We start from the raw sequence: 24793 nt of genomic DNA on the forward strand, positions 1-24793 counted from the left end.
TAATATTGCAAAGTGGGAATTAGTTTGTTTTTGGGCAATATTATGGGAAAAGACTCTATATATTATCATAGAAATTTTTTATAAAATCTATTTCATTTTAAATTTCTTTACACTTGAGTAAGAGAAGCTTTTATTTACTTGACAGAAAAATTGAATCAATTACAATGGCAAGTTATGCTTAAAAAGCCTATTTTTTCAGACTCTACTTAATTACTGTGTGTTGCGAAACCACACAGTTTACATAAACACATTGCAACTACATCTTCCTGTGATCCTTTCAGTCAAGGAGAGAGAAGAATAAATTTTGCAGATGCTTTAGTATGCCATGAAATTATTCAGGGTTATCAACAAGCAGAATCCGGCTCATAATATTAATCACCTGCATTTTCATTAACAAAGAGGGTCAATGATTTCTAACTAAATCTATATAGTAAACGATGATCAACTATTACTAACTGGATCTATAAAACATAAACAATAATCAACAATTTCAAAATGAATGAAAAAAAAAAATAAAAAAATTACGATCAACGATTTCTAGCTGCCCTATAAGGCGACTAGTGACTTCCACCAGACCACCACCAATAAGAGCAAAAATGGTATGTTATTGGTGTAAATTGGATAAAAATGGGTAAAAAGTGTCGTACTTATCATAGGTGGTGGGTTGATAGTTGGTACGAAGACTTTAACCCCATACCAATTACTACATAACTTTATAGTAGTAGTATACAGGTATTTATTAATAAACTTCAATTTTTTCCCAAAAAAAGAAATAAGAACTTTTTCGGAAAAAGAATATAATTTCAGAAAAATTATTCTGCTAGCTCAAAATTTTGGTTTGCCATTTTCTCTCTAAATTAAATCAATTTCAAAATCTAAGTTTGGTTCATTAGATCAATGCAGTGCTTATACTAAGTAAAGGTGCAGATGATTATTTGGTAATCAAGGGTCAATCATAAACAACTAAACGATTGTATATGCATCCGACCATCCTTTTTACCCCACCTAGGCAAAAGCTACTCTAATGACATTGGGGCAATATTATAATAATAACATATTGTAATGAAAATGCAACATGATGTTTAAGCAATGAAAAGAGGATAAATGTAAATCAATTATCAAGAAAAACTTTGAGAAGCAAGGTGAAAGGTGCAAGTATTAGAATCTATATGCTCAATGAAGATACGACAAGTGTTCAATAAGAGATAAGAGCCCCCCCCGCAACTAAAAGCCTGAATGGAGTAAAACACGACACAAGGCCTCGAATTTCATGGCAAGTTCAACAACTAGACATAGAGATGACCAGGGGTGGAGTAAAAATGCACAATAAATTTAAAGGCTCTTTTACATTTTTTTTTTAAATATAAGGCCTAACAATAAGTAATTAAGCCAAACAGCCCAACCCAATCTTTTGGGATTTAGGATAGTATAAACTATATTAAACTAATATTAGAGACATCTTATCAATGGAGCCAACATCTTGCACGTGCCAAAACCAACTCTAATGATAAGAATACTTTACATAGAACGTTTGAGAAAATTCGACGTTTATTCAACATCATACTGCATTTTGTGAAAGTTGACCAGGGTTCGTAATACGCATGAGTACTGAAAATTCCCAGATGAAATAAATCTAAAAACCTAATGATATGAGTTGAATAACTCCAATCGAGAAAAAGTCAACTCATGAACTTAAATGCTCTCAGCAAGAACTTTTGTTGAAGGAAAAGAATGATACTGGGAAATCTGGCACAAAATATTAAGTGAAATCCATCAGACTAACCTTAAAGTCGTGGGGGCAATTAGCTCTGCGCACACTCAAAAGGATGTAACGTTCCTTCAGTAAAATCATGCATGTGGAACCTCTCCAACAGCTCAAAGGGCCTGTACATTAGAAGTGTTTTAAATGTTGGAACCCAAAACAAGACGCGTGGGAATCGCAAAGTCAAGCATATATAACATTTGCATTCTCAAAAAAGTACGAGCAAGAGAAACAAACAAATCATAATTCCTAAATTTGTCACTTGAGCAGAAAACAAAAAAAAAAAAAAAAATTACATAGTTATGTTCAGTTTGTCAAAGGGGACTAATCTAATCAGTAAAATTGAAATCTAAAACTGTATGGGTTGGACTTAGCTTCTACGTAGAGGCTCGCATAGTAAGGGGCTTTTCTCAATAAGAACACACAATGCTAAGCACGTGAGGATGACAAGAAAAAAGAAAAAGTTAGCGCCTCCAAAATCTTCTAATTACACAGCAGGTAAATTTTATAACAAACACTTAAGACTTTTCTTATGAATACAACTCTTTGACCCACGAGGAAGGGGATTCAATATTCACTTACTCTGAAATACATAAACGAGGCGAGAGAATTATCTTTGTTCTCTTTCCATAAAAAGCTTGGATATTCCAGCACAAAGAATATCCAAGATCCACATATCGAACCCCAGGTCCATGAAAAAACACTTTATCAAATTCTCGTCATAAGAGTTTCCCTAAATCTCACACCTTCACTTGCTACAAAATATTGACTTAGGTAACGCAAGGGATTTCTCACATACTCTCAGGCTACATATGCTTGTTTTGCGAGATAAACACCATCAGAAAGTTCTAGAAAACCTATGTTAGAACTAAAGAGCCATTAACAAGCCCCAAATATCGTATACGGGAAAAAGGCTTTTGGGCAAGTTTAGCAAGTATTTTCCTTACGTGGTTTCATAGGTCATGATGGGGAGCTTCATGGAAGCTCAATGACAAAACAAATTGGTTAGTAAGTTTTCATAGGTGACATGTGTTCTTATGTGATTTATAGGATGTCGCACATTGATGTGAAGTTGCGGTACTTTCAAGACATGTTTGCTAGTAGCTTGGCTGTCTTTGTTTAGTTGCATGCTTCTAAAAATCCGATGGGCTTGTGATTGGAGCATTTGTTGGTGGAATTTGAGCACGGCAAGTTGGTTTTTTATTTTAATTAGCCATGGTTGGACATCCTTGTTAGGGTGGTGGCACCTCGTTAAGATTGAAAAGGCTTGTTGAGATGAGTCTGTTCTTGATGACACGAGTATTGGATGATCATGCTACAGTCTTGCATCTTTTTGAGATGCCTATCACTCTTGTTTGAATGGTTTTATTTGTTGAAATACAGAGAATGGTGAACAAGTGCATGGGCTTGGATAGGCAGCAGCACAGCTACTAGGCACTAGTGATTTGCTCAGGCAAGCATTAAGTAGTTCGAAACGGCGAGAAAATGCACGAGGAAGCTTCTCAAGTGGTTGGTAGCACTTGCTCAGACAAGAACTAGGTATGCTCGGGAAAGCTGGTGGTTTCAGAACTTCTGTCTACTCGTGCTCTATGTACCCAGACGACACCATATGAAGCTAGGACAGGAATTTAGATTTAAATGCTTCTTTAATTCTTAGGGATATATACCCATTAGCTTCATATAACACATAAGAGAGAGAAAATACTTGCACATTGTGTGGACAACAGTTTAGGTAGGAAAAAAAAGGAAAGGGAGGGAAGAGAAGGGAAGGGGAGGGGAGGGAGGGGAGAGAATAATAGGGAAAGTATCCCTTATTTGTTTAGGAAGAAAAGAAAAGAAGATGGAGAAAAATAACATTTTCCTTCCAAATCTTTCCACAATTAAAAAGAATTAGTTATTAATAAAATTAAGGGACTTAATCCCTTCAAATTCATTTCTTCCAAACCCCTCCCCCTCCAAAACTGATTTTACTCAAAAGAAATGATATCCTTACAAATCCTCTCCTTCCTTATCTCCACTTTCCTTAATCCAAACAAAGTGTTCGGAGTTTTTGCATTGTATGTGAAGCAAGAGTTCTTGCTTGTAATCTCTTGTACTCGAGCATCATTTATACAACTAGCTTCCCCTTGTTTGGCTGTTTACAAACAAATTGTTCATAGGATTTTCCCACCTCCCATATTGATGACTCTCTTCTAAATTCTTCATTTTCATTTTTTTTTTCATGTTCATATTTACTTTTCAAATTTTCAAGCCTTGATTACATATGTACAAACATAATGTGCACAACCTAAACCCTGAATTATTAGCTATTTAGCCCTAAGAAAAAGAGTATTAAACAAATCCATGAAATAATGGCTGTTCAATTCTGTTTAGGTGACACATGAGACAGGTTGGAACTGCTCAGTTTGGTACTGAACCAATTTAACCATATTTACCATCAGTTCGAGTGCAAATCATTTTAATTAAAAACAGTATATTCCATCTCGATGGCTAAAGCTATCTGAGCATGGGCGAAGATTATTTGGCCACAATGATTTTGACAAAGCCGTTTTAGCAATTGGCCAGGCCAAACCCGCCCTTAAAAAACTTGGGCCATTCTTGGCACAAGAGAGTCTAATTTCCTATTACACAGTTATTTGAATATTTTATGAAAGTAGGGTTTCCATGCTTGAGTTTCATGTAAATAGCATACATGATTGATTCATAAGAAAGCTCCAAAAAGGCAATAAGAATTCCACTAACTCGATTAAAAAAAATATTTCCTCAGTGTTTATCCTTATCCATCTCTCACCCAGCCCTTATTGCATGGGAAAATTTTCCATCTCTCTGTCTTCATCACCTGGGAAACTTTTCCATCTCTCTATATGTCAAGTCTCAAGTCTCAACCCTCTCATTGCATGTTTTTCCCTCTATTCCATATGAACAAAAAAAAAAGTAAATGTATATTTGAAGAACAAACAGACGCTACACAGGCTAAAGCAGAGTCAGAACTCTAACCAAGTGAACCTTTTTAATTAACTGCAACAGAATTTGGACAATGAAGACAAAATAAAAGAGTAAAAAAACCTAGACAAAAACCCATATAACCCCCAACCCCATTAGACGAAATCATTGTGAAAGTTCTTATAAGGGAGGGACTCAAAAAAATTACCAATAATAGTGATTTGTACTGTCTCAAGCAAAGCTTAGGACCACATAAGTGAATAAGGTTTAAAATAGTATTTATAAAGATAATAAAGATAACAAGGTTTGAATAAAGTAAATGTATATTTGAAGAGCAAAATTTTTGCTCACATAAACTTGAAGTTCCGGTATTTCCACCAAACCTAACAATAACTAAATTATAGACAGCACTTGGTTCATAGAATTAGAACAGGCACATGGAAAAAAGTTCCTGCATTTCTTGGAGGCTAAAAATTAAAAAAGACAGGATAGGTTTTCCGAATTCCATACACCAGATTATACAGTTGAGATATAAGATGATGTTTAGGGAGTTAGACATTTGGAAATTCATCCATGACATCCATATTACATTACAATGCCACTGTATCAGAACTTCCTAAATCTAACCACAGAAGATTATAAAACAACCTTAAATCACTCAGTTCAGCATACTCAAAATCTACATATAGCTATTACATTTATGGAGTTATTCTTTACCAACTACCATTAATATTTAGTTTCATTCTTGAACTTTCAGCAAGGAGAAATATGAGCATCAATTTTAGTTATGGGAATCAATTTTTAGTTCTTGGATATAAAGCTAGTATAAATACAATAAAACTAACTAATTGCAAGGTAGGCGTAGGACAAAGAAGAAACATCAAGTGTCACTTTACAGAGGAAAAAATTAAGCTAATGAAACAGAAGTATACGGTCATTTTGCAAATCAAGCAGAGAACCCTACTGCACATTAATGCAACTAAGTAAATTAGGTTATGGCCTAAATAGACAATCGTAAAAGTAAGACGGCAAGGGGAATTCGGTTATGTGCCAATGTAAGCAACATCTTATTTCACAAGGCCAGACTTTCCAAGTGTACTAAAATGCAATATTTCAAGACGTTTATGGCATCCTCAATTTTCCACAGTATGAATCTTGGAAAAGGCCTATTGTATGTTGTTCACCCTTTTGTTTCTCCAACAAGAAACAAGGCTTCTGAGGTTAACATAAGCAACTAAAGGTGGGAAATGGATAATAAATAAAAAGAAGCCAGCCTGTAACCATTCAAGGATTCAAGTGCAGCCCATGAAAGGACGATTTTTTTTAATAAAAAAAATTGTGTCTGTCAAAATTATTCTGTCTATAAATTTGTCAGAGTAAATCTTACAGAGTAGTTTCACGTGCCCGACACAAGCTACGTTGATTGCCTTCCATCGCTTCCAAGACATTGAATGTATTGGGACCTGCTGAGCCACCAGCTACCATAGAGGGGACTGGAGCAATAGGAGTCCAAATCTAGATACATTTAACACAGAGAATCAATCAAATGCATCACCATTTCTTCATTATAAATAAAATAAAATAAAATAAAAAATTGAACGAATAGCTGAGTCAGACTAGTCTCCTTCAGCACACTCACCTTAATTGTACTATCTATTCCACTGGTAGCCACAACAGAATCAAATGGATGGGATTGGACACAGTTAACCACTGAAATCAGAGGGAAAGTGATAAATACAAAACATTACTTCATAGAAGTACATTCCATGAGAACAAATATTTTTCTACCAAAAAGATAGAACATGAAGAGTTTTACCAGCTTCATCTCCACAGAGCATTTTGACCAGTCTTCCAGTTTTCTTTTCCCAAATAAACCATCTTCCATCATCACTTCCACTTGCAATATAATCACCTACAATTTATATTACGAAAAGTTACCACAAGGACATCCTTATGTAGATTACAAGCCTTGAAAAGGAAATGTTCCATCCAAGCTGCAGAAAAAATCCCAACTAACACAAGTACTAAGATGGAAGAGGCAGGTATAATATTGATAAAATGAGATGATAAGTGGAAAAAAAGGTTTTGATCGTGGTGGAGGTAACTGTCATGAAATGGATTTCATGGTCAATGCGGATGGTTTAGCGATTGGGAGCTCGCGGTAAGTTCAAAAACCCTTACTATATGGTCCCAATATAGTGATGGGGGCGATATTCTGCACTATAGCTTAGGTCGCAATAATTCATATTTTCTCAATGAATTTTAAGAAATTTTAAAATAAGAGTGGGTTTTAGTAAAGTGTGAGAGGTTCTAACCTCAAAAAAGATGTTTTCATTTTGATTTAATGTGACCTTGCCAGGTATATTTTCAGATGATAATCAAACTTCATTTTATAGAGCATATAAAATTACAATTATCTGCCGCAAATGGGAGAGCTTTTCAGACACAAGACATAGTCTTAATAGTCCACAGTAGGACAGAATTCAATGGAACCAGGGGGGGGGGAGGGGTGGCACGCTAATTCTATCAGTATTCTATTTTCCATTTCAAATTTTCAAATCATGAAGAATTTGAATAGAGCTATCATTTTGTCTACTTTATACAGCATTGTAAAATCACTAAATGACACATTCATGACCAACAATCTATGAGAGCTCCTCATATTTCGACATAGGAAAAAAAAAAAGCAAAACTTTCTCTTTCAAAAGTACAAACTGGACATTGTTGAGGTCCCGTCTCAGGATTATTAATGGCGTCTCCAAGAGAAGAAAGAGGTGAAAAGCATGTATCAAAAATGAGACAAGTGAAGTTGGAACATGAAATAATTCTGGCATCTTCAAGAACATGAAGCATGTCTCAGGTATATTACAGCACCTTACATTACAGGAGAGTAACATACCATTCTGGCCCAAAAAATTAGCTTGTTTTATGTCAGTTCCTACATTGCAGTGACCAACATATCTCTGTTTCATATCAATGACAGCTTCTGGCTGCAATGCACAAATAATCTAAGTTAAGTAAGAATTAACCAAAAAAATAAAATCATGGTACCAAGTGTAAAGAAGCTGAACTCAACTTTTTACTTGCGTTAAAAATGCAAAGAGCAACTAGAGAACTAATTAAAGCTACAGATTGTAGTAAATGAACAATATTTCTAGAGACCAATAGAGCAGCCAATTATATACTATGAACTATCTTAAGTTCTTTTAGATTATACACTTGAATAGTAAACATCATTCATCAACTAGTTTTGTCCAATTCAATTCTTTATATGCAAGAAAAAACATGTTTAAGTGGAATCTCGTTAAATTCGTCCAATTGTGCAGATTTACGATATCAACTTTTATGCTTTTAATTATGCATAATGCAAGATATTAAGGCTCAAACTGGTGCAAATGTGCATGGACTACATGCAAACAAGTGCAACAACTAAAACATCCGAGGATAATATCATGCATCTATCCTACATGCAAAAGCTAAAAAGATGGCTTTAGTGGTAGGCTTTAGTGGTAGAAACCTGATAACTCGTGCTCTCTTTTTTATAAGAAGATGGAGATCTGCAGGAACCATTTGAAGCACTGGCTTCTCTAGCTGAATCAGCTCTTCGGTGAATTCTCACATTCAAACTTCCATGAAGGACATTCTGTTCAGCATCACGACCCTCATCACCTGACATTGATGTTTCAAAATCCAACTCCAATTCTTCATCATAGTCAGAGTCATCTCTCTCGGATCTAGGACCCTCTTGTGAAGTATCACTGTTAGCCTCTGAGCGGTAAAAGATGTCACCTAATGATATCAGTCTGTCAGCATATGGTTCAGACTTGGATCCTACATCATTTGACTTCTTGCTCTTCTCAGCTTCGGCTATAAACGTGTCCCAAAATTAAATTCATCAGATACAACAATGCACCACCATCAAAACACAGAATAGTGAAAATTTTCAAGTCTTCAAGTTAGCACTCCACACTCCCCAAAAACTGGCAAAAGGAACATATATAATCAATCAAAAGATATATATACAGCAGCAGTAAAGCAGAAGTGTCGAATTCAGCATACGCTGAACAAATTAACAAAAGCTGTGATCATGGAAAATTCATGACACAGAGGGTACTCATTTAGTATAAACAAAAGGCACCAACTCCCACAAAGGTCACAAATACCCAAGACTATAAGCAACAAGAATTGACCAAATGATAGCTAAACTAATTTATAAGCAACAAGACATCACTAAAACCGGCAACTCTGAATAATATTTTTCAAAAGATTTTTGAAAAATGCAGTGAAAAGAATGAGAGACAAGTAAATTCTACAAATTATCAAAGATTTCCAATAGATTAAAGAATTTGGAACAATAAAATTTAAGGAAAACAAAGGAGATCATCCACTGTCGACTAGTTAAAACAAAAGGAATCAATAAATCAAGAATGAGTTGACAAGAGTCATTAACCAGGCAATTAATTTAATCACGATGTAAAATGAGCTTTATGACAAACTCAAATTTCCACATAGTAATAGAAAATATTGTTCGAAAAGAGAACGGCAATATACGAAAAATTTGAACATCTTCGCTAAATGTTTCAGCAACCGTATTTGAAGCTATTGATTAAAGAATAGGGATATTAGGTTTTAGAAAAATAAATTACAACCCTAACTCCACGAAAGAATAGAGAAGCTAAAAATATGTTTATAAAAGACCTGCTGAAAGCTGCTTTCGAATACATTCCACCCTTTCTGAGACTTCAGCATTTGAATGATCCAGACATTGAGCTGCTAGAGCAAAATCTAGGGCTTCTTTATGCTTGCCTAACTGCTTACCAGGATGATGTACGAACAAAAATCAAAATTAGAAGCGATGGCAATACTCTGGGAAGTAAAAGCATCAATAGACCTCTCATTTCCAAAATCTTAACAAAAGTTCATGCAAGACCATGAAAAAGATAGATTATCCTAATCACATTATCGTGAACTTCAGGATAAGAAAAAGATAGACTGAAACAGAATTTAAAGTAATGGCCATAATTTGTATCTATATACAATAATGCCAAAATCTTATCCCAAACAATATGAGGTCGGCTAAGTTCGTTTCCAAATGAGATCCTAAGATTTATTATTACATCCTCAATAGAAAACAAGAAAAGGTCTATAGGAAGTCACAACAAGCGCCAAATGGTGCAAATTTCCTACTACTTATAAGCACTGTGATCAAAACTTTATCCATCCTCCACTGTCCAAAAATTTTTCGTAAAATCAAGCAAGACTCCCAAAAGTTTTCAGATCCATGAAAGTTGGAAAAGGAATGTCCCTTAGACCAAATAATGACTATAACATTTTACTTCCAGGATATCAGCTTCTTGAGAAAGTTACTAACCAGCAATATCAGATAAGTCAACCAAAAAATCCATAGCGCTATAAATTATGAACCCATCTTGGATGAGGCTTTGAAGAACTAAACGCAAAAAGGACAAATATATTTGCTTACACTTACAGAGGGAGAAAATGACTTGTCTGCAGAAAAAGTTTTACCTATTGCTAAAGTTGGTAGTTAGTTGCCCTAAATAGATAGTCTAGAGAAACACTCTCAGGCTATCGGCAATCAATATTCATTTTCTAAAACCATTGCGCCATCAGTTGATATCCTAAATAAGAGACTACAAAGATCTTGCACACGATCCCAGTTTATTAAGGATTACCTGATGCCCAAGTTATACAATTTCTAATAGATGCATTGATAATATCAAAGAGGTAGATAACACAGAGAACAAATCTTTACCTGAGATAAAGCTTCAGACATGCAGAAGTATACTTTAAATGAAGATAAATTAATTTTTCGAGCTTGACTTAAATCCCTTATAGCCATGTGAGTGTCATTTTTCCACTTCCTCTGAAAAATGAGAACACCTCATCGATAAGCATAGCCCTAATATAAAACAACTTTGCCAATATCACTCAAGATTTAGCAACTAAACCTTAAGAAGCAAGGCAGCACGTGTACAAAGACAAGCATGCTTAAGCTGGAGATCAATTCTATAACCTCCATCAAGAACTTCATTGCATGCTTCAATTCCATAATAATACTCTGTCCCCTCTTTTAAGCATGTTTCTGCAAATTCCAAAAGTTTTTTGCTTTTGCAAAGCTGAGATGACAGAATTCAATTGTTGATCACAGAACTTCTCACTAGAATGCAAACAAAACAAGCAAGACATTCCAACATATACCTGCACAGTCGAACAGTTTTTTGCTGAGGTGATTTCTACTCCATTAATAGGAAGAAAGCTCCAATGCTTTACCAAATCTCCACATGTGTACCGCATAGCATTTCCACTGCCTAAACCCACTCAAAAGAAAAGCAACAGAAGAAAACATTAAAGAGCGGACAAAGAGAAGAAGATTTTATACTGGTCCCAAATATTCAGCACAACATTCCATTAAACCAATACCAGTGGCTCCCACCTTGGCAGGATATGGGAATCAAATGTACACAACCTTACCCATGCTAGTGATAACAAAAAAGTTGTTTCTAATTGAGCCTTAATAGCAAACACTATCTACAACTTCACACAAATAAGAAGTGCACATAATTTGAAAGCCATATAAACAGTCCATTATAATCCGAAACCAAAGAACTGTAAATCTAAAACAGAAACAATCAGAAAATGGAATATGAAATTCTAAAAATGTGAAAGAGTTAATGACGTCAAATTGTTTCTAGTAAAGAGTAAGAATGGTTCCATACAGACACCATAAACTCCCTCACTGCACCCACTAACAGGCACAACAAGGGAAGAAAAAAGAAAGCTGTAGTGGGATTTGTTTGGTAGCATTCCATGAAACTAGGTCCAGAACAGTATCTGCTAACAAATTTATTGGATGAATGTACATAAGCAACGGGAATCATGTCACAACTCTAATAATGTCATCAAAGAACTATGAATATATGCGTCTAGCAAATCTTTACCCCCATTTTCCATTACAATTTACTACCCTTGAAAAAGCAAATGATTTTTCAGTTAGATGTACAGAAATCATGAATAATCAAGGAAATCCAAATTTTGCATTCGACTTTCCAGACAATTAAATACTTGTTTGGTAAGTAAATGGCTTAATATTGGCAATTGATCACAAAAGATAGATAACACGAAAGAGATCCTTGGATAGCTCTGGTTTTCTCAAAGACAGATATTGATAACAAAAACAAAAAACAAAAAATCAGTTTGTTCGGTTCCACATCTCACCAAAACAAAAATTATTTGAATAGCTCTGGAGTCCCAACTGAAGGAAGATAAGAAAACAGAACAATAAACATAAAAGCGTATAAAAACAAAAACCTTGGTTTAGATCCATCAAATAGACATGTTCTCCACTATAACTCATAAGAATTTCGTCGCCATCCAGACTAAATGTTACATGAGTCAGATGCAATCTTGAACGTCCCTGGCAACCAATTACAAAAAATGCACTTCAATAAAAAAAAGGCTACAAACAAGAAAAAGAATCCAAAAACAAAACACGCAATCACATGCAAGAAATTATTATTATTATCATCAAAAATATCTCCCCACAAGATTTTTGGCACCTTTCAGTAAACTGTAACTACTTTATGTAAGTATGTAACTCCAAAAAGTATCACTCATTCTGGTATGTGGAGACTAGATACTTGCGTACAAGCAGAACTCAAGTTCCAAAAATGGATACAAAGTTAAGAAAAACTAGCTTAAGTGTAAGCCTCAAAGAGAAAGTTACATGTCTTCAAAAGTCCTAAGCTACAACGGTTAATGCAAAGAAAACTCGGAAAGAAGCCATTTCAGCTATAGACAACACAAAACAAAAAACAAAAAAAAAAAAACAAAAAAAGAACCACTTACTCAACGGTGAGAATTTCCCACAAAACAACATTTCATTACCTCAACGGCCTTAAGCTGCTATCACCTAAGCTCCCACCTAGATGGGGTTGGGAGATCGAATGTATGCAACCGAACCCTTGTGATAACAAAGAGGTTTTTTTATTTCTGATTGACTCATTATATTACCTCAGTGTAATTATGTGGCTCCCACCTAGATAGGTCATTACCTTTATAACAACAAAGATGTTGTTTCCAATTGACTCAAACGTCATTCGCAACTTCATATAAAACAGAACTACAGATAATTCAATGAGTTATTCTACTATAACCTATTATAATTTGAAACCAGCAACATATGTCCTTATCCCAATGCCATTAAGTATTCCCCACCTTGGTGGAATTTGGAGGTGTTGGACGTACACAACCTTAACAATGATCATGATAATGAAGATGTTATCTTTGATTAAACCTTGGTAGCAAACATCGTCAAGAATTTTACATAAATTAGAAATGCACATGATTTGATGAGTCACTTTAATTTAATCCACTATAATCTGAAACCACAGAACTATAAATCTTTGGCTCAGATCGAGATTAAACAAATTTCTCACAAAAAGGAAAAGAGTTGAAGCACCATGCCCCATTTCATAACGTCCAAGCATTTCAGTAGTACAGAACATCCAAGAGTAAGAACAACTACTTAAGCAGAAGATTTTCACTAAAAAAATCCTACAATCTAAAAAAATTATTAAAGGAAAGGAGCACTTCAATTATTTATTTATTCAAAAGACTTGAGAATAATGCTATATATGATTAAAAAAAAAATATAAGGATGGTCTTAATAACATACTAACCCGCTCAGAAAGATGTATTGGGCAGAAATAGCTAACACACGGAGGTGGCGAATTTTTTATCTGGCAGGACGACAGAGGAGGCAGCATCCTTCTATCGTATAAACGAGAAAATGCATCACTGCAAGCATTAAGTAGCATTTGCATAGATTATAACAGCCTCTTCAACACAAATTAAAAAAATGAACAAAGAAATGCACGAGTTTCTGAGAACAAATGTCTAAAAAGCACCTTCCCCCTACAAGAAGCAGATGGGGTCTTGTAGCACTGATATCAAAGGACTTCAATTGAAGTGTTTGTTTGGGTGGTTCAGCCAAGGACCTTTTTGAAGCACCACGTAAGTCAAGCTGGTATTAGACCCCAGAAGTTAGTACAGAACTAATAGAACTTTTAGAAAGAAATTTTCAACCTTCCACAAAAAGATAAATACTATATTATTAACCCTCAAGAGTAATTTCATATACTCCCTTTATCCCAATAAGTTACAAGATAGAACTTTAAGCTAAATTTTATGTTATAGCCTTATAGATTTTAGGATGGGATAGTTTTAATGCTTAAAGCAAGGTTACCATGAGCTTATTGGGTTGATTTAAAGGTTTAATAGGTAAGCGTTTACCAGATAAGAAAATGTTGCAACCAAGTTGGGAGACGCAAAAAAATAGTTGAAACTAATTTGGCCAAAGGGAGTATAACTCTTTCCTAAGGCTAACATTCGGAATTTTTTAGTTATGAATAATCTAGCAACAGAGGGAATCTCCTTACTCCCCTCACATCACCATTTCCATGTATTGGCTACTTTCGAGGTGAAAGTCTTCATAATATATCAATATATGTGAAAATATTATGCTATTATCTTGAAAATCACTTCCACAAAACACCCATGATTTAGATAAAGTATAGTGATCAAATACATGGGCCAACCTTTGATTGCAATTTGCAATGACCACCAAAGATCAAAGAGGTCTTTCTTTGGAAATGGTAACATATTAATTAAAGGATATATTTTGCACCAAAAAGTAAAAGACATCTTTGTTTATAGGAACCTGTAACGGAAGCAAACTGAAGCCAATACAGACAAAAAACTTGGTTAGTGTCAACCATTATAATTTATATAAGCTTTGCTGGAAGTGCCACGACCACATACTCCTTCATTCTATTGAGCTTGCTACATCTCATTTCACCATGTGGGAGCTTTTGGGGACAAATGCAGCAAATTCAATGGGTCAGATTGAGTACGCTACCATATTCAAATTCAACCCATTTGACAGGTTGAGGATCAAGGCAAGACAAAGTAAAAGATAAAAATATGCTGAAGAAAAGACAACGATAAGCCAACAAGAATCCTGAAGTATAGGGTTTCGGAAGGGTTATATATAGAGAACGGAGCGGGTTGGGAGAAACTTCTTAACAGAGTTGGAGCGCAAACAAAAATAAACTAGTCGGACCAGGTCAGAAGCCCATATGACCAGCCCCACCCTCACCCATTTATTTAATTATATTAAGGATAATAATGCTGAATTAGTACCTAAAATTCACAACAAATTTCAGCAAAAAAGTATAACACTGGCATCTTTTGTTAAGTTTGCAGGTATGTTGATGAGGCATTGTTAGATGTCAAACTATAACCATCTTCTATGACTGGAGAGAGGTAATCTATCATTTTGGGACATTTCCATCAGTAATTACAATATTATAACTTCTATGCTACTTTCTAATTCAGTCTTAAACATAGGCTATGATAAAATCATGAAATAATGATTATCGTTTGGCCTTCACATTATACTTTTAGTCAACCCAACATTTTACCTCAGAGTGATCATCTAAATTCTAGAGCATAAAACAGTAAACTAGCTATGATCATCGACATTCACTCTTAATGTATTACCCTGTAGCTTATCAAAAATGACTAGAATAAATGGAGTATAATTTTGAAATTTTGGTAATTTAAGTTTTTGTGGGAATAGTGAACTAGAACCGTACAGAATTTTCCTTGACTCTGTTAGATGGCAGGCGTAATATGAAATACGAAGAACCCATTAAAAATGTGTAATATGAAGTCGAGTAGCCATTAATAGCCCGTTAAAAAATGTGTGTAATATGAAATCGAGGACCCGCTAATCGCCCGTTAAGAAAGAATGGGTAACATAAAGACGAGTAGAAGACCTATTAGGCTTGCTTGGATGGAAGGAAATGGAGGGAAACAAGGGAAAGGATTTGGAGGGATGGAGGTCCCCTTGTTTGGGTAGCAAAAAGGGAGGGAGAGGGTTTGGAGGGAAGGAATTTAGAGGGATTAACTCCCTTTATTTTGTTAACATCCAAATCTCTCCATAAGAGGAAAGGGGAAATGAAATATCCTTTTTTCCACTCTCCTACTTCCTATACAAACAATGGAGTCTTTTCCCTCTCTTTCACTCCCCTTCCTTTCCTTCCTTCTCTTCCCCTCCCCTTCCTTTCTTTTCTCTCCTAATTTGGTATTCAAACATAGTTTTAAAAGCCTCATCGACCAACTTATTTTCTTAATGGATCCGTTGACCTTTTTAAAAAATTTACGAACTTGATCCTTTTAAAACAGATCGTGTCACAGGCTTTTAGTGGGATCCACTACCGCCTCATTTCACACCTATAGATATATAAAAGTATGTTTTCCCCTATAGATGACAAAAACGTTAGATCCAAAAGCAAAAGTAGGGAGAAAGTACAAAAATCGAACAAAAAGAGGAAGCCAAAAATAATAGCAAACAAACGTGAAGAGATGGAAGGTAGCAGGAATTTTGACCAAATACAGCTATTGTTAAACTAAATAATCACAAAACCTTATTTGTTGACAACAGGAAGAAGGGCAGAGCTGCCATACCAGTACTGAAGGCTAAACCAAAAGCTTTTCATGGATTAAAACTTTCAACAAGAATTATATGAAACATGATAAGCTAATTCCCAACACCAAAAAGCAACCAACAATTCAAATTTTAAAACAATTTCATATGGATCAATTTCTATATCCAAGGTAAGAAAATCTAATGGATATAGAACTCACCAGTACACTGCGACATTCTTGATTGGAGGATCCAGCAGGAGGACATGAAGAACCTTCACGAAAATCGTGTTGCCTTAAGGTTCCATCTTCACTAGCACTCCAGATAACATTAGGATTTCCAACCTCAACCTAATGTTAAAGACACAAGAAGCACAGTAGGTGTATATAAGGAAAAGATGCAAAGATTATTTAACTCCACAATTTCAAGTTGCAACAACATTAGAGACCCTGATTTTCATATATTAATATTAAAACCATGCTTGAAAAGACCAAGAAGCTCAAGACTAATAAATAAAATACAAAAACTCACCGCTAATTTTTTCACTCTCCTAGTGTGACACTGAAAATGAGCACAAGGAGTAACAGGAGTGTCTTCAACACGTCCTCCACTTATGCAAGATAAATTAAACACACGAACCTAAAACCAAAGGATCTTGTAACCAACAGTATTTTCCATGTCAGTGAAAATTTTCAAATATTTAAAACCGTGTATTTTACCTCTGCATCACCAGCCCCAGATGCCACAATCTCATCAGAAGTCTCAGGCATAAATTTCGTGCAAAATATGTTGGAAGAATGACCCGTATCAACGCTAGTCAAAAGCTTATGACCAATGTACTTCCAAACATTAATCTGCAAGCAGAAACAATATGGACATAAATGCAAAGATTGTGACATGTGTTGGTCCATTATTCAACAAATTAATGCATGAGTAGTTTTTCTTCAGATAGTGATGCTTAACAGTTGCAATCTGGGCATGTTAGTAACGTTTTGTCGTGCCTACAGAAGAAAGAGCACCACCAATACTCAAGACGTACTACCGTAGGGGGAAAAGGAATGGGTAGGCTATTTGTTAGTAGGGTTGGCAACAAATATTTTCTGTTTTATTTGTTATATCTTGTATTTTCTATTTTTAGTTGTTGAGCTCATGCCCATATAAGGACATATTGTAAACATTTGTGGTTGTTGAGAAATTGAATAAAGGAAAGGAAAGGCTTGGAGTTACGCAGTACTCGAAACTGTGCGTTTGTTACTTGTTCATTTCTCACTTGTGTGTGTGTGTGTTTGCAAACAGAGACAGGGTGTGTCTCAAAGGTATCAGGGCGGTTGTTTTCGATATGGCCATGGGAAACCCAAATACTCAAGAAAGAATGGATCTCTTGGAACAAGAACTAGAAAAATTGAAAGAAACAATTGTTGGGCAGGTTCGGGGAGAAGTATCAGCAGCAATTGAACAATTTTCTAAGAAGCAAGACAAGACCGAAAAATTACTGGCGGCCTTGATGGAGGGTCAAGCGAAAATATTAGATAAAGGGGCACAAACTGAAAGTAATCACAGGAGACAAAGCCATAATCGTGAAGTGGGAGATGAAGGACAGAATCTTGAATGGGTTTGTCAAAATGAGAATGATTTCCGATATTCTCAAAGAGAGGAAAGAACCCAAGAGAAATCAAACTGGAAAACGAGGAGATTGGAGTTACCCCCGTTCAACGGCCAAGAACCCGATGAATGGATATTGAAGGCAGAAAAGTACTTAACCTTTTATCAACTCAATGAAAGAGAGAAGGTAAAGGCTTCAGTAGTGAGTTTCAAAGGTGAAGCAATGATTTGGTACCATTGGGTGAATCAAAGAACCCCATTGAAGTGTTGGGAGGATTAAAAGAACTTAATCTTGGAGCATTTTCGATCATTTGAGGATGGAGATCTCTACGAACAGTGGATGGCGGTGGAGCAAACAGGATCGGTGGCGGAGTATAGGAGAGAATTCGTGACCAAGCTAACATACCTTGAGCCGGTGGATGAATCAGTGATGTTGGGCGCGTTCTTGAGAGGACTACGAGAAGAAGTCAAGGCGGAATTGAGAATTCCTGGACCAACAAATTTGGAGCAGGCGATTTCCTGGTCAGAAAAAATTTATATGAAGCAAACTGGAACTTGGTTGGGAAGAAGACAAGTCATGGTGTGCAATTACCCTTTTACCCCACAAAAAATCCTAACCCAGTAAAATACCAAACTAAACCTCTACACACAAATCAATCCCCAAATTATTTTAACAATCCTAACTCTAGAATTACCCAAAATAAGCCGTACCCACACAAAAACCGTTACCCACCCAGCACATCTACCAACCCAACCGGCGGCAAGGAGCGGAAATTGACGGACCGAGAATAAAGGGAGAAGAGGATCAAGGGATTGTGCTTTCATTGTGATGAAAAATGGTCCCTTAATCATGTATGTAGTAAGAAGGAGATTAGTGTACTCATCGGGACAGCGGACGAGGAGGAGCAGGGAGAAGAGTTGGTCGTGGAGGAGATTGTGGTGAAGGAAGAAATGGAAGCTGTGAATATTTCTCTAAATTCGGTGGTAGAAATCACCAACCCGAAAACTATAAAATTGCTTAGTAAAATTGGGGAAAACGAATTGGTGGTAATGATCGACCCATGAGCTAGCAACAATTTCATTTCAACTCAGGCGGTTCAGAAGCTAGGGTTGAAATGTGATGCATGTGAAAGTTTGGCGTCATTTTGGGAAATGGAGTGGAGATCGTTGGAGAAGGAGTGTGTAGATTGGTGGAATTACAAATACAGGGATTGAAAATTGTGCAAGATTACCTTTCTAATTTGGGTCCGGTAACAACTAACTGGAAAACCCAGACGATGTAATTTACGTGGCAAGGGCGACAAGCACTGTTAGTTGGAGATCCTTCTCTCAGACGATCAAAGATTTCCTTGAAGGCTATGTTAAGAGTATTGAGGAAAAAAGGGGGTGGAATATTAATGGAGTGCAATGGCATAGAAAATTGTATGAAAACGACACCTATTTTGGCAGCTTTGAAGGAGTTGTTTAATGCCTATGGTGATATATTCCTTCAACATCTTCAATAACCACCACAGAGGCTTCAAGATCATTCTATAACTCTAAAGGAGGGAACGAATCCTATAAACGTATGACCCTATCGATATCCACATAGTCAGAAAAATGAGATCGAAAGATTGGTGCAGGATATGCTCAAATCTGGTATTATACAACCCTCTATTAGTCCATTTTCCAGTCCCATTATATTGGTGAAGAAAAAATATGGTTCATGGCGATTCTGTGTCGATTACAGAGCCTTGAATAAGGCAACGGTACCGAACAAGTATCCAATTCCCATGATCGATGAGCTACTTGACAAATTGCAAGGGGCAAAGGTGTTTACAAAGTTAGATCTCAAGTCGGGCTACAATCAAATTCGGATGAAGGCGCAGGATGTGCACAAAACAGTGTTTCGAACTCATGAAGGTCACTACGTGTTTCTTGTCATGCCATTTGATTTGACAAATGCATTGTCAACCTTTCAAGCTCTAATGAATGAGATTTTCAGACCGTATTTGAGGAAGTTCGTGCTTGTTTTTTTCGATGATATTCTCATATATAGCAAACTGAGGGAAGAGATCGGGATCATGTGGAACAAGTGTTTCAATGCTCGAGAAAACATTCCTTGGTGGTGAATGGTGGAAAGTGCGAATTTGGGGTGAACAAAGTTGCTTATTTGGGGCACGTCATTTCTTCATCCGGAGCCTCGGTGGATGAGGAGAAGATCGCAACAATGAAATCTTGGCCATCTCCGAGGAACCTCAAAGAATTGAGAGGATTCTTAGGACTCACCGGGTACTATAGACGGTTCGTTAATGGATATGCTCAGTTGACGAAGCCACTCACGAACCAACTCAAAAAAGATTCATTTGCTTGGAATAAAGATGCTGAGAAAGCCATTAGATATTTGAAGGAGGTGATGACACAAGTGTCGGTGCTAGCCATGCCCAATTTTCAAAGACCATTTGTGGTAGAGACCGATGCTTCACATCAGGGTTTGGGGGATGTTATATTGCAAGACAAACACCCTATTGCCTATTACAGCAAGACTTTGGGAGTAAGGGCAAGCAACAAAGCCATCTACGAAAAAGAGCTCATGGCAATTGTATTTGCTATCTTGAAGTGGAAGCATTATTTGTTGGGGCGACGATTCATTGTGAGAACTGACCAGCGGAGCTTGAAGCATTTGTTGGGACAAAGGGAAGTCAACAACGATTATCAGAAATGGGTCGTGAAATTGATGGGACTTGATTTTGCTATAGAATACAACCCGGGAAAAGATAATACAGTGGTTGATGCTCTTTCGCGAATGTCAAGAGGGGAGATGGAGTTGGGAGCTTTGCTGAGTTCCAATGGAGTCAATTGGGGCTTGCTGCAGGAAGAGGTTAAAAAGGATCCGGTGTTGTTTAGGATTCGAGCGGCCGTGGAGAAAGGGGAACAAATACCTACTGATTTCACTTTGAAAAATGATGTGTTGCACTACAAGGGCATATACGTGTTGGCAAAATCATCTCCATTTATTCCTGCATTGTTGAGAGAATATCACGACTCTCCTTTGGGAGGTCACGCCGAGGAATTAAAGACATACTTGAGGATGGCAGCCGAGTGGTTTTGGGAGGGCATGGGGAGGCAGGTGACACGATATATAAGGGAATGCAGAATCTGCCAACAAGCCAAGGCGTCATACCAAAGCCCTGCGGGTCTTTTACAAAATCTGCCCATATCCACTCAAGTATAGGAGCATGTGACGATGAACTTTATCGAGGGATTACCAAAATCAGGGGGAGTTGATACGATTTTGGTGGTGGTCGATAGACTGACAAAATTTGGTCATTTCCTTGCACTCAAACATCCTTTCACGGCTCTCCAAGTGGTTGACAAATTTGTGAAGGAGATAGTAAGGTTACATGGATTTCCCACTTATCGACGAAGATGTCTCCTTTTCAAGCCTTATATGGGCAGGAACCTACACATGTGATGTGCATAGAACACCAACACACTCATGTAGATACATTGGATCAATTGTTGCAAGAACGGGATGCGATGTTGGATGAGTTACAATTTAATATGGCCAAGGCACAACAGAGAATAAAGCATTATGCAGACAAGAAGAGGCGAGCAATAGACTAGGTATTTCTTAAGATTCGGCCCTATAGACAGAAACCTTTGGCCAATCGTGTTAATGAGAAGCTGGGGCTGTGTTACTATGAACCATACAAAGTGATTCAGAGAATCGGCCGGGTAGCTTAAAAGTTGGAGTTACCCAAGGATTGTCAAGTACATCCGGTCTTCCATGTATCTCAGCTTAAAAGCGCAGCGGGAGTGGACAACACAGTGGCCACTACCCCTCCTTTAAGTGCTGATTTGGAATTGACTAGTCGATCCATTGACATCCTACAGGTGAGACAACAGGGGGCACGACCACAAGAAGTGTTGGTATTATGGGAAGGATCCGATAAGTCTGAAGCAACATGGGAAAATGCACTTAAATTCTTTAAGGCCTATCCTAATACTCACCTTGAGGACAAGGTGCTCAAGTTGGCCAGGGGTATTGTCATACCTACAGAAGAAAGGGCACCACCAATACTCAAGACGTACTACCGTCGGGGGAAAAGGAATGGGTAGGCTATTTGTTAGTAGGGTTGGCGTGAAAATATTTGTAAAACAAATATTTCCTGTTTTATTTGTTATATCTTGTATTTTCTATTTTTAGTTGTTGGGCTCATGCCTATATAAGGACATATTGTAATCATTTGTGGTTGTTGAGAAATTGAATAAAGGAAAGGAAAGGCTTGGAGTTACGCAGTACTCGAAACTGTGCGTTCGTTACTTGTTCATTTCTCACTTGTGTGTGTGTGCTTGCAAATATTTTCTGTATTTATCCTCCGCTGCTACTAATAGCGGATGCCACAAGCGTAAGTTCCCTGTCACCTATTACAATTTAGAAGGGACTTCCACAAGACAGCACTACTACTCTCTCTCTCTCGTCCCTTTCTTAGTTACAATCCAAATAAACACATCATTTGCAGTATTTGGTTATATATCTTTATTTTTGCAAAAGTGACAACTTCCTATGTTCTAATAAATTTCTTCCCAACCAACCGCGATTTGAAGAATGATTTTTCTTAAGGATTTTTAGTTTTTGTCCTTACTTACGTTATTTCTTGTACTTTCACTTTGCAATTCATAGAAAACATGGCCAGATCACAAAAGAAATGGAGATTTATACAAAAAGACTCACTCTCGTGTCATCTGAGCCGGAAATCAGGAGTGAGCCAGTTGAGTTCCATGCAATCGTATTTACACAACCTGTGTGTCCCTGTGAGCAAGATAGAATCAGAATAACACAAAAGAAATTGCATCCAGGGGCGGCTTGGGGTCGTACGGGGTGCCTAACCGCACAGGGCCTCCAAACTTAAAAGGCCTCATATTAAAAAAAATATATTGGAATAGCATACTATTGAGGTAAAGTAGTTGATAGAAGTCTTAACAAATTAATGGTCATAAGTTCAAATCCTATTAATTACATTTTTTTTTCCTTTTTTATATCTTTCCAAAAAACTCTCTAACTTCCAAATATTTTCTCTTATACTCCCTCCGATTCATAGAAAAAGGGACATTTACTTTTTCACACTATCCAATGCACTTATTCAATGCATAATATACATAACAAAATATTATAAAAAATGGATATTAATAATTTTTGTATTGAGAAGAATCAAACAAGATCTCACTTGACTATGTTTTAATTTATAAATTAAGAATAAAAATACAAATTATGAGGTATAAGTGAATAGTGTCAAAAAGTAAATGTCCCCTTTTCTATAAATTGGAGAGTATCATTTAATTTTTACACATTCTCAAACATGAATTGTCACTAACTTAATCATTATAAATATAATCAACAATTAATTTCTTAATTTTTCAACCCTTCAAAGTTTTACGCTTTTTATTATTAGTTATCAATCTATTAGTACTTTTTCTCTTCCATTTTAATGTTAGAGATGACAACTTAATTTCTAACAACTTAATTTAAGTTATGTTTATAAAATCAATATTAATAAAATTAGAAATTGCGTTGAATTTTTATTTAATTCTAGTACTTAAAATTAAAATTGTGTTGAATATGTATTTTTGTTTAAGAAAATCTCTACTTTTAGTTATGAAGGGCCCCAATTTTAGAAACTTATGAAAAATAAACGGGGCCTTGAAATTGTTTGCTCCACCCTTGATTGCATCGTTGAGGGGTGTTTGTGTGTGTGGGCATATAAAAATAAGTAGTTAACATAAAACATGATCAAGAAAATGCAATTGAATAATCTTTAGGTATGTCTTACGTCATGTCTAACAATCTCGAAATTGTAAATAAAGATATCGAAGTTCCAAAAGTCACAATAGAGTCAAAGATTAAATAGTGATCGTGATTTGTAAAAAGTACAAACGAGTGAATTATTGCACAACACACTTAAGCATGCACATCAATACCCACTGGACCACTTGTTTTATGCGAACTAGATGTACATCGTCCCTTTGTCTATTAAAGGATTTCCCAATCGACCCCATTGGCACCGAGTAATGTGCCTAATTCAATGTTTCATACGGCCTTATAGATAGAGCATTCGCTACCCAATTTGATGCTCTCGTATTTTACACTATCACAAATAAAACTCATCAACTATGTATCCAATTCTGGTACCCATGCACCAACCTCACTTGTTCCTATATGTAATGTAGGCTCCTTTGATTGATCTTAACCAAAAACTTTTGATCCATCAAATAATGTTCCAAATCATCGTAGCGAACATTATGGCCATCAATTCTTTTCTGCAAATAGACTAGGAACTAGCTCTTGGCCCTAAAATTTTGTTGTAGAAGGCTATGGAGTGTTGATTTTGTAATACGTTTGACCCTACTCCACTACTCAAAACGTCAGTCTCAATGGTGAGGGGTTTTCAAAACACACTGTTGTTCCAAATTCATAAATATTTCGTTGCATCCTCACTCCACCCATAAGTATCGCATTTCTCGGGAAGGCCTTCAATATCTATACATAGCCTCTGATACAAAATTCGGTAATAACAAGTATCGCCAAGTAAAGTACATGACGTAGGTATGCCATCCAATCTCACACTTATTTCCATTTACGAAAAGATTGTGTACCACTAATGTTGTATGTGCTCCTATTTTATGTTAATGTCCACAAGTACGTCATCAAAAAAACACAACAAATTTTCTTAGATACTTTCATGAGCGATTGAAATGTTGTCGGTGCAAAAGTCAAACTGAAGTATGTCATCAAAAAAACACTACAAATTTGCATAGGAATTTGTAATGTCCGAAATGTTTTTTTGGATACATCTTCCCTCCTCACATAACAAGGTTGGTGAATAGTGTGGCTCCAAGTAGCTTAACTTGAAGCTCATCTCCAAAGGCCTTTCCTAAGGCTTATAGTTGACACACGAGTGATGCGAACCATCCTATTTCTTTACTAAGATCACAAG

At 36.3% G+C, this 24793-nt stretch overlaps 1 protein-coding gene across 4 annotated transcripts in view; it reads right to left on the reverse strand.

Moving 5' to 3' along the window:
* The window catches only part of LOC130811414 (protein ALTERED SEED GERMINATION 2), a 28678-nt gene continuing 3885 nt past the window's right edge, over window positions 1-24793 (reverse strand). The window contains exons 3-20 of one of the 4 annotated variants that reach the window (XM_057677714.1): window positions 22534-22611; window positions 16934-17068; window positions 16746-16853; window positions 16436-16564; window positions 13633-13748; window positions 13405-13522; window positions 12035-12140; window positions 10925-11034; window positions 10675-10842; window positions 10479-10589; window positions 9404-9515; window positions 8223-8572; window positions 7605-7713; window positions 6522-6617; window positions 6345-6415; window positions 6093-6220; window positions 1784-1884; window positions 1-379 (exon numbers count right to left, since the gene is read on the reverse strand). In XM_057677714.1, coding sequence (XP_057533697.1) covers window positions 1803-1884; window positions 6093-6220; window positions 6345-6415; window positions 6522-6617; window positions 7605-7713; window positions 8223-8572; window positions 9404-9515; window positions 10479-10589; window positions 10675-10842; window positions 10925-11034; window positions 12035-12140; window positions 13405-13522; window positions 13633-13748; window positions 16436-16564; window positions 16746-16853; window positions 16934-17068; window positions 22534-22611 — 2127 coding nt within the window. In that variant the 3' untranslated portion in view covers window positions 1-379; window positions 1784-1802. Of the gene's footprint in view, window positions 380-1783; window positions 1885-6092; window positions 6221-6344; window positions 6416-6521; window positions 6618-7604; window positions 7714-8222; window positions 8573-9403; window positions 9516-10478; window positions 10590-10674; window positions 10843-10924; window positions 11035-12034; window positions 12141-13404; window positions 13523-13632; window positions 13749-16435; window positions 16565-16745; window positions 16854-16933; window positions 17069-18222; window positions 18336-22533; window positions 22612-24793 lie in introns of those variants that run through there. The other 3 variants (XM_057677716.1, XM_057677717.1, XM_057677715.1) reach the window with 3 other exon arrangements.

Source organism: Amaranthus tricolor, chromosome 4, assembly GCF_026212465.1.
Source record: "Amaranthus tricolor cultivar Red isolate AtriRed21 chromosome 4, ASM2621246v1, whole genome shotgun sequence".
Lineage (NCBI taxonomy): Eukaryota > Viridiplantae > Streptophyta > Magnoliopsida > Caryophyllales > Amaranthaceae > Amaranthus > Amaranthus tricolor.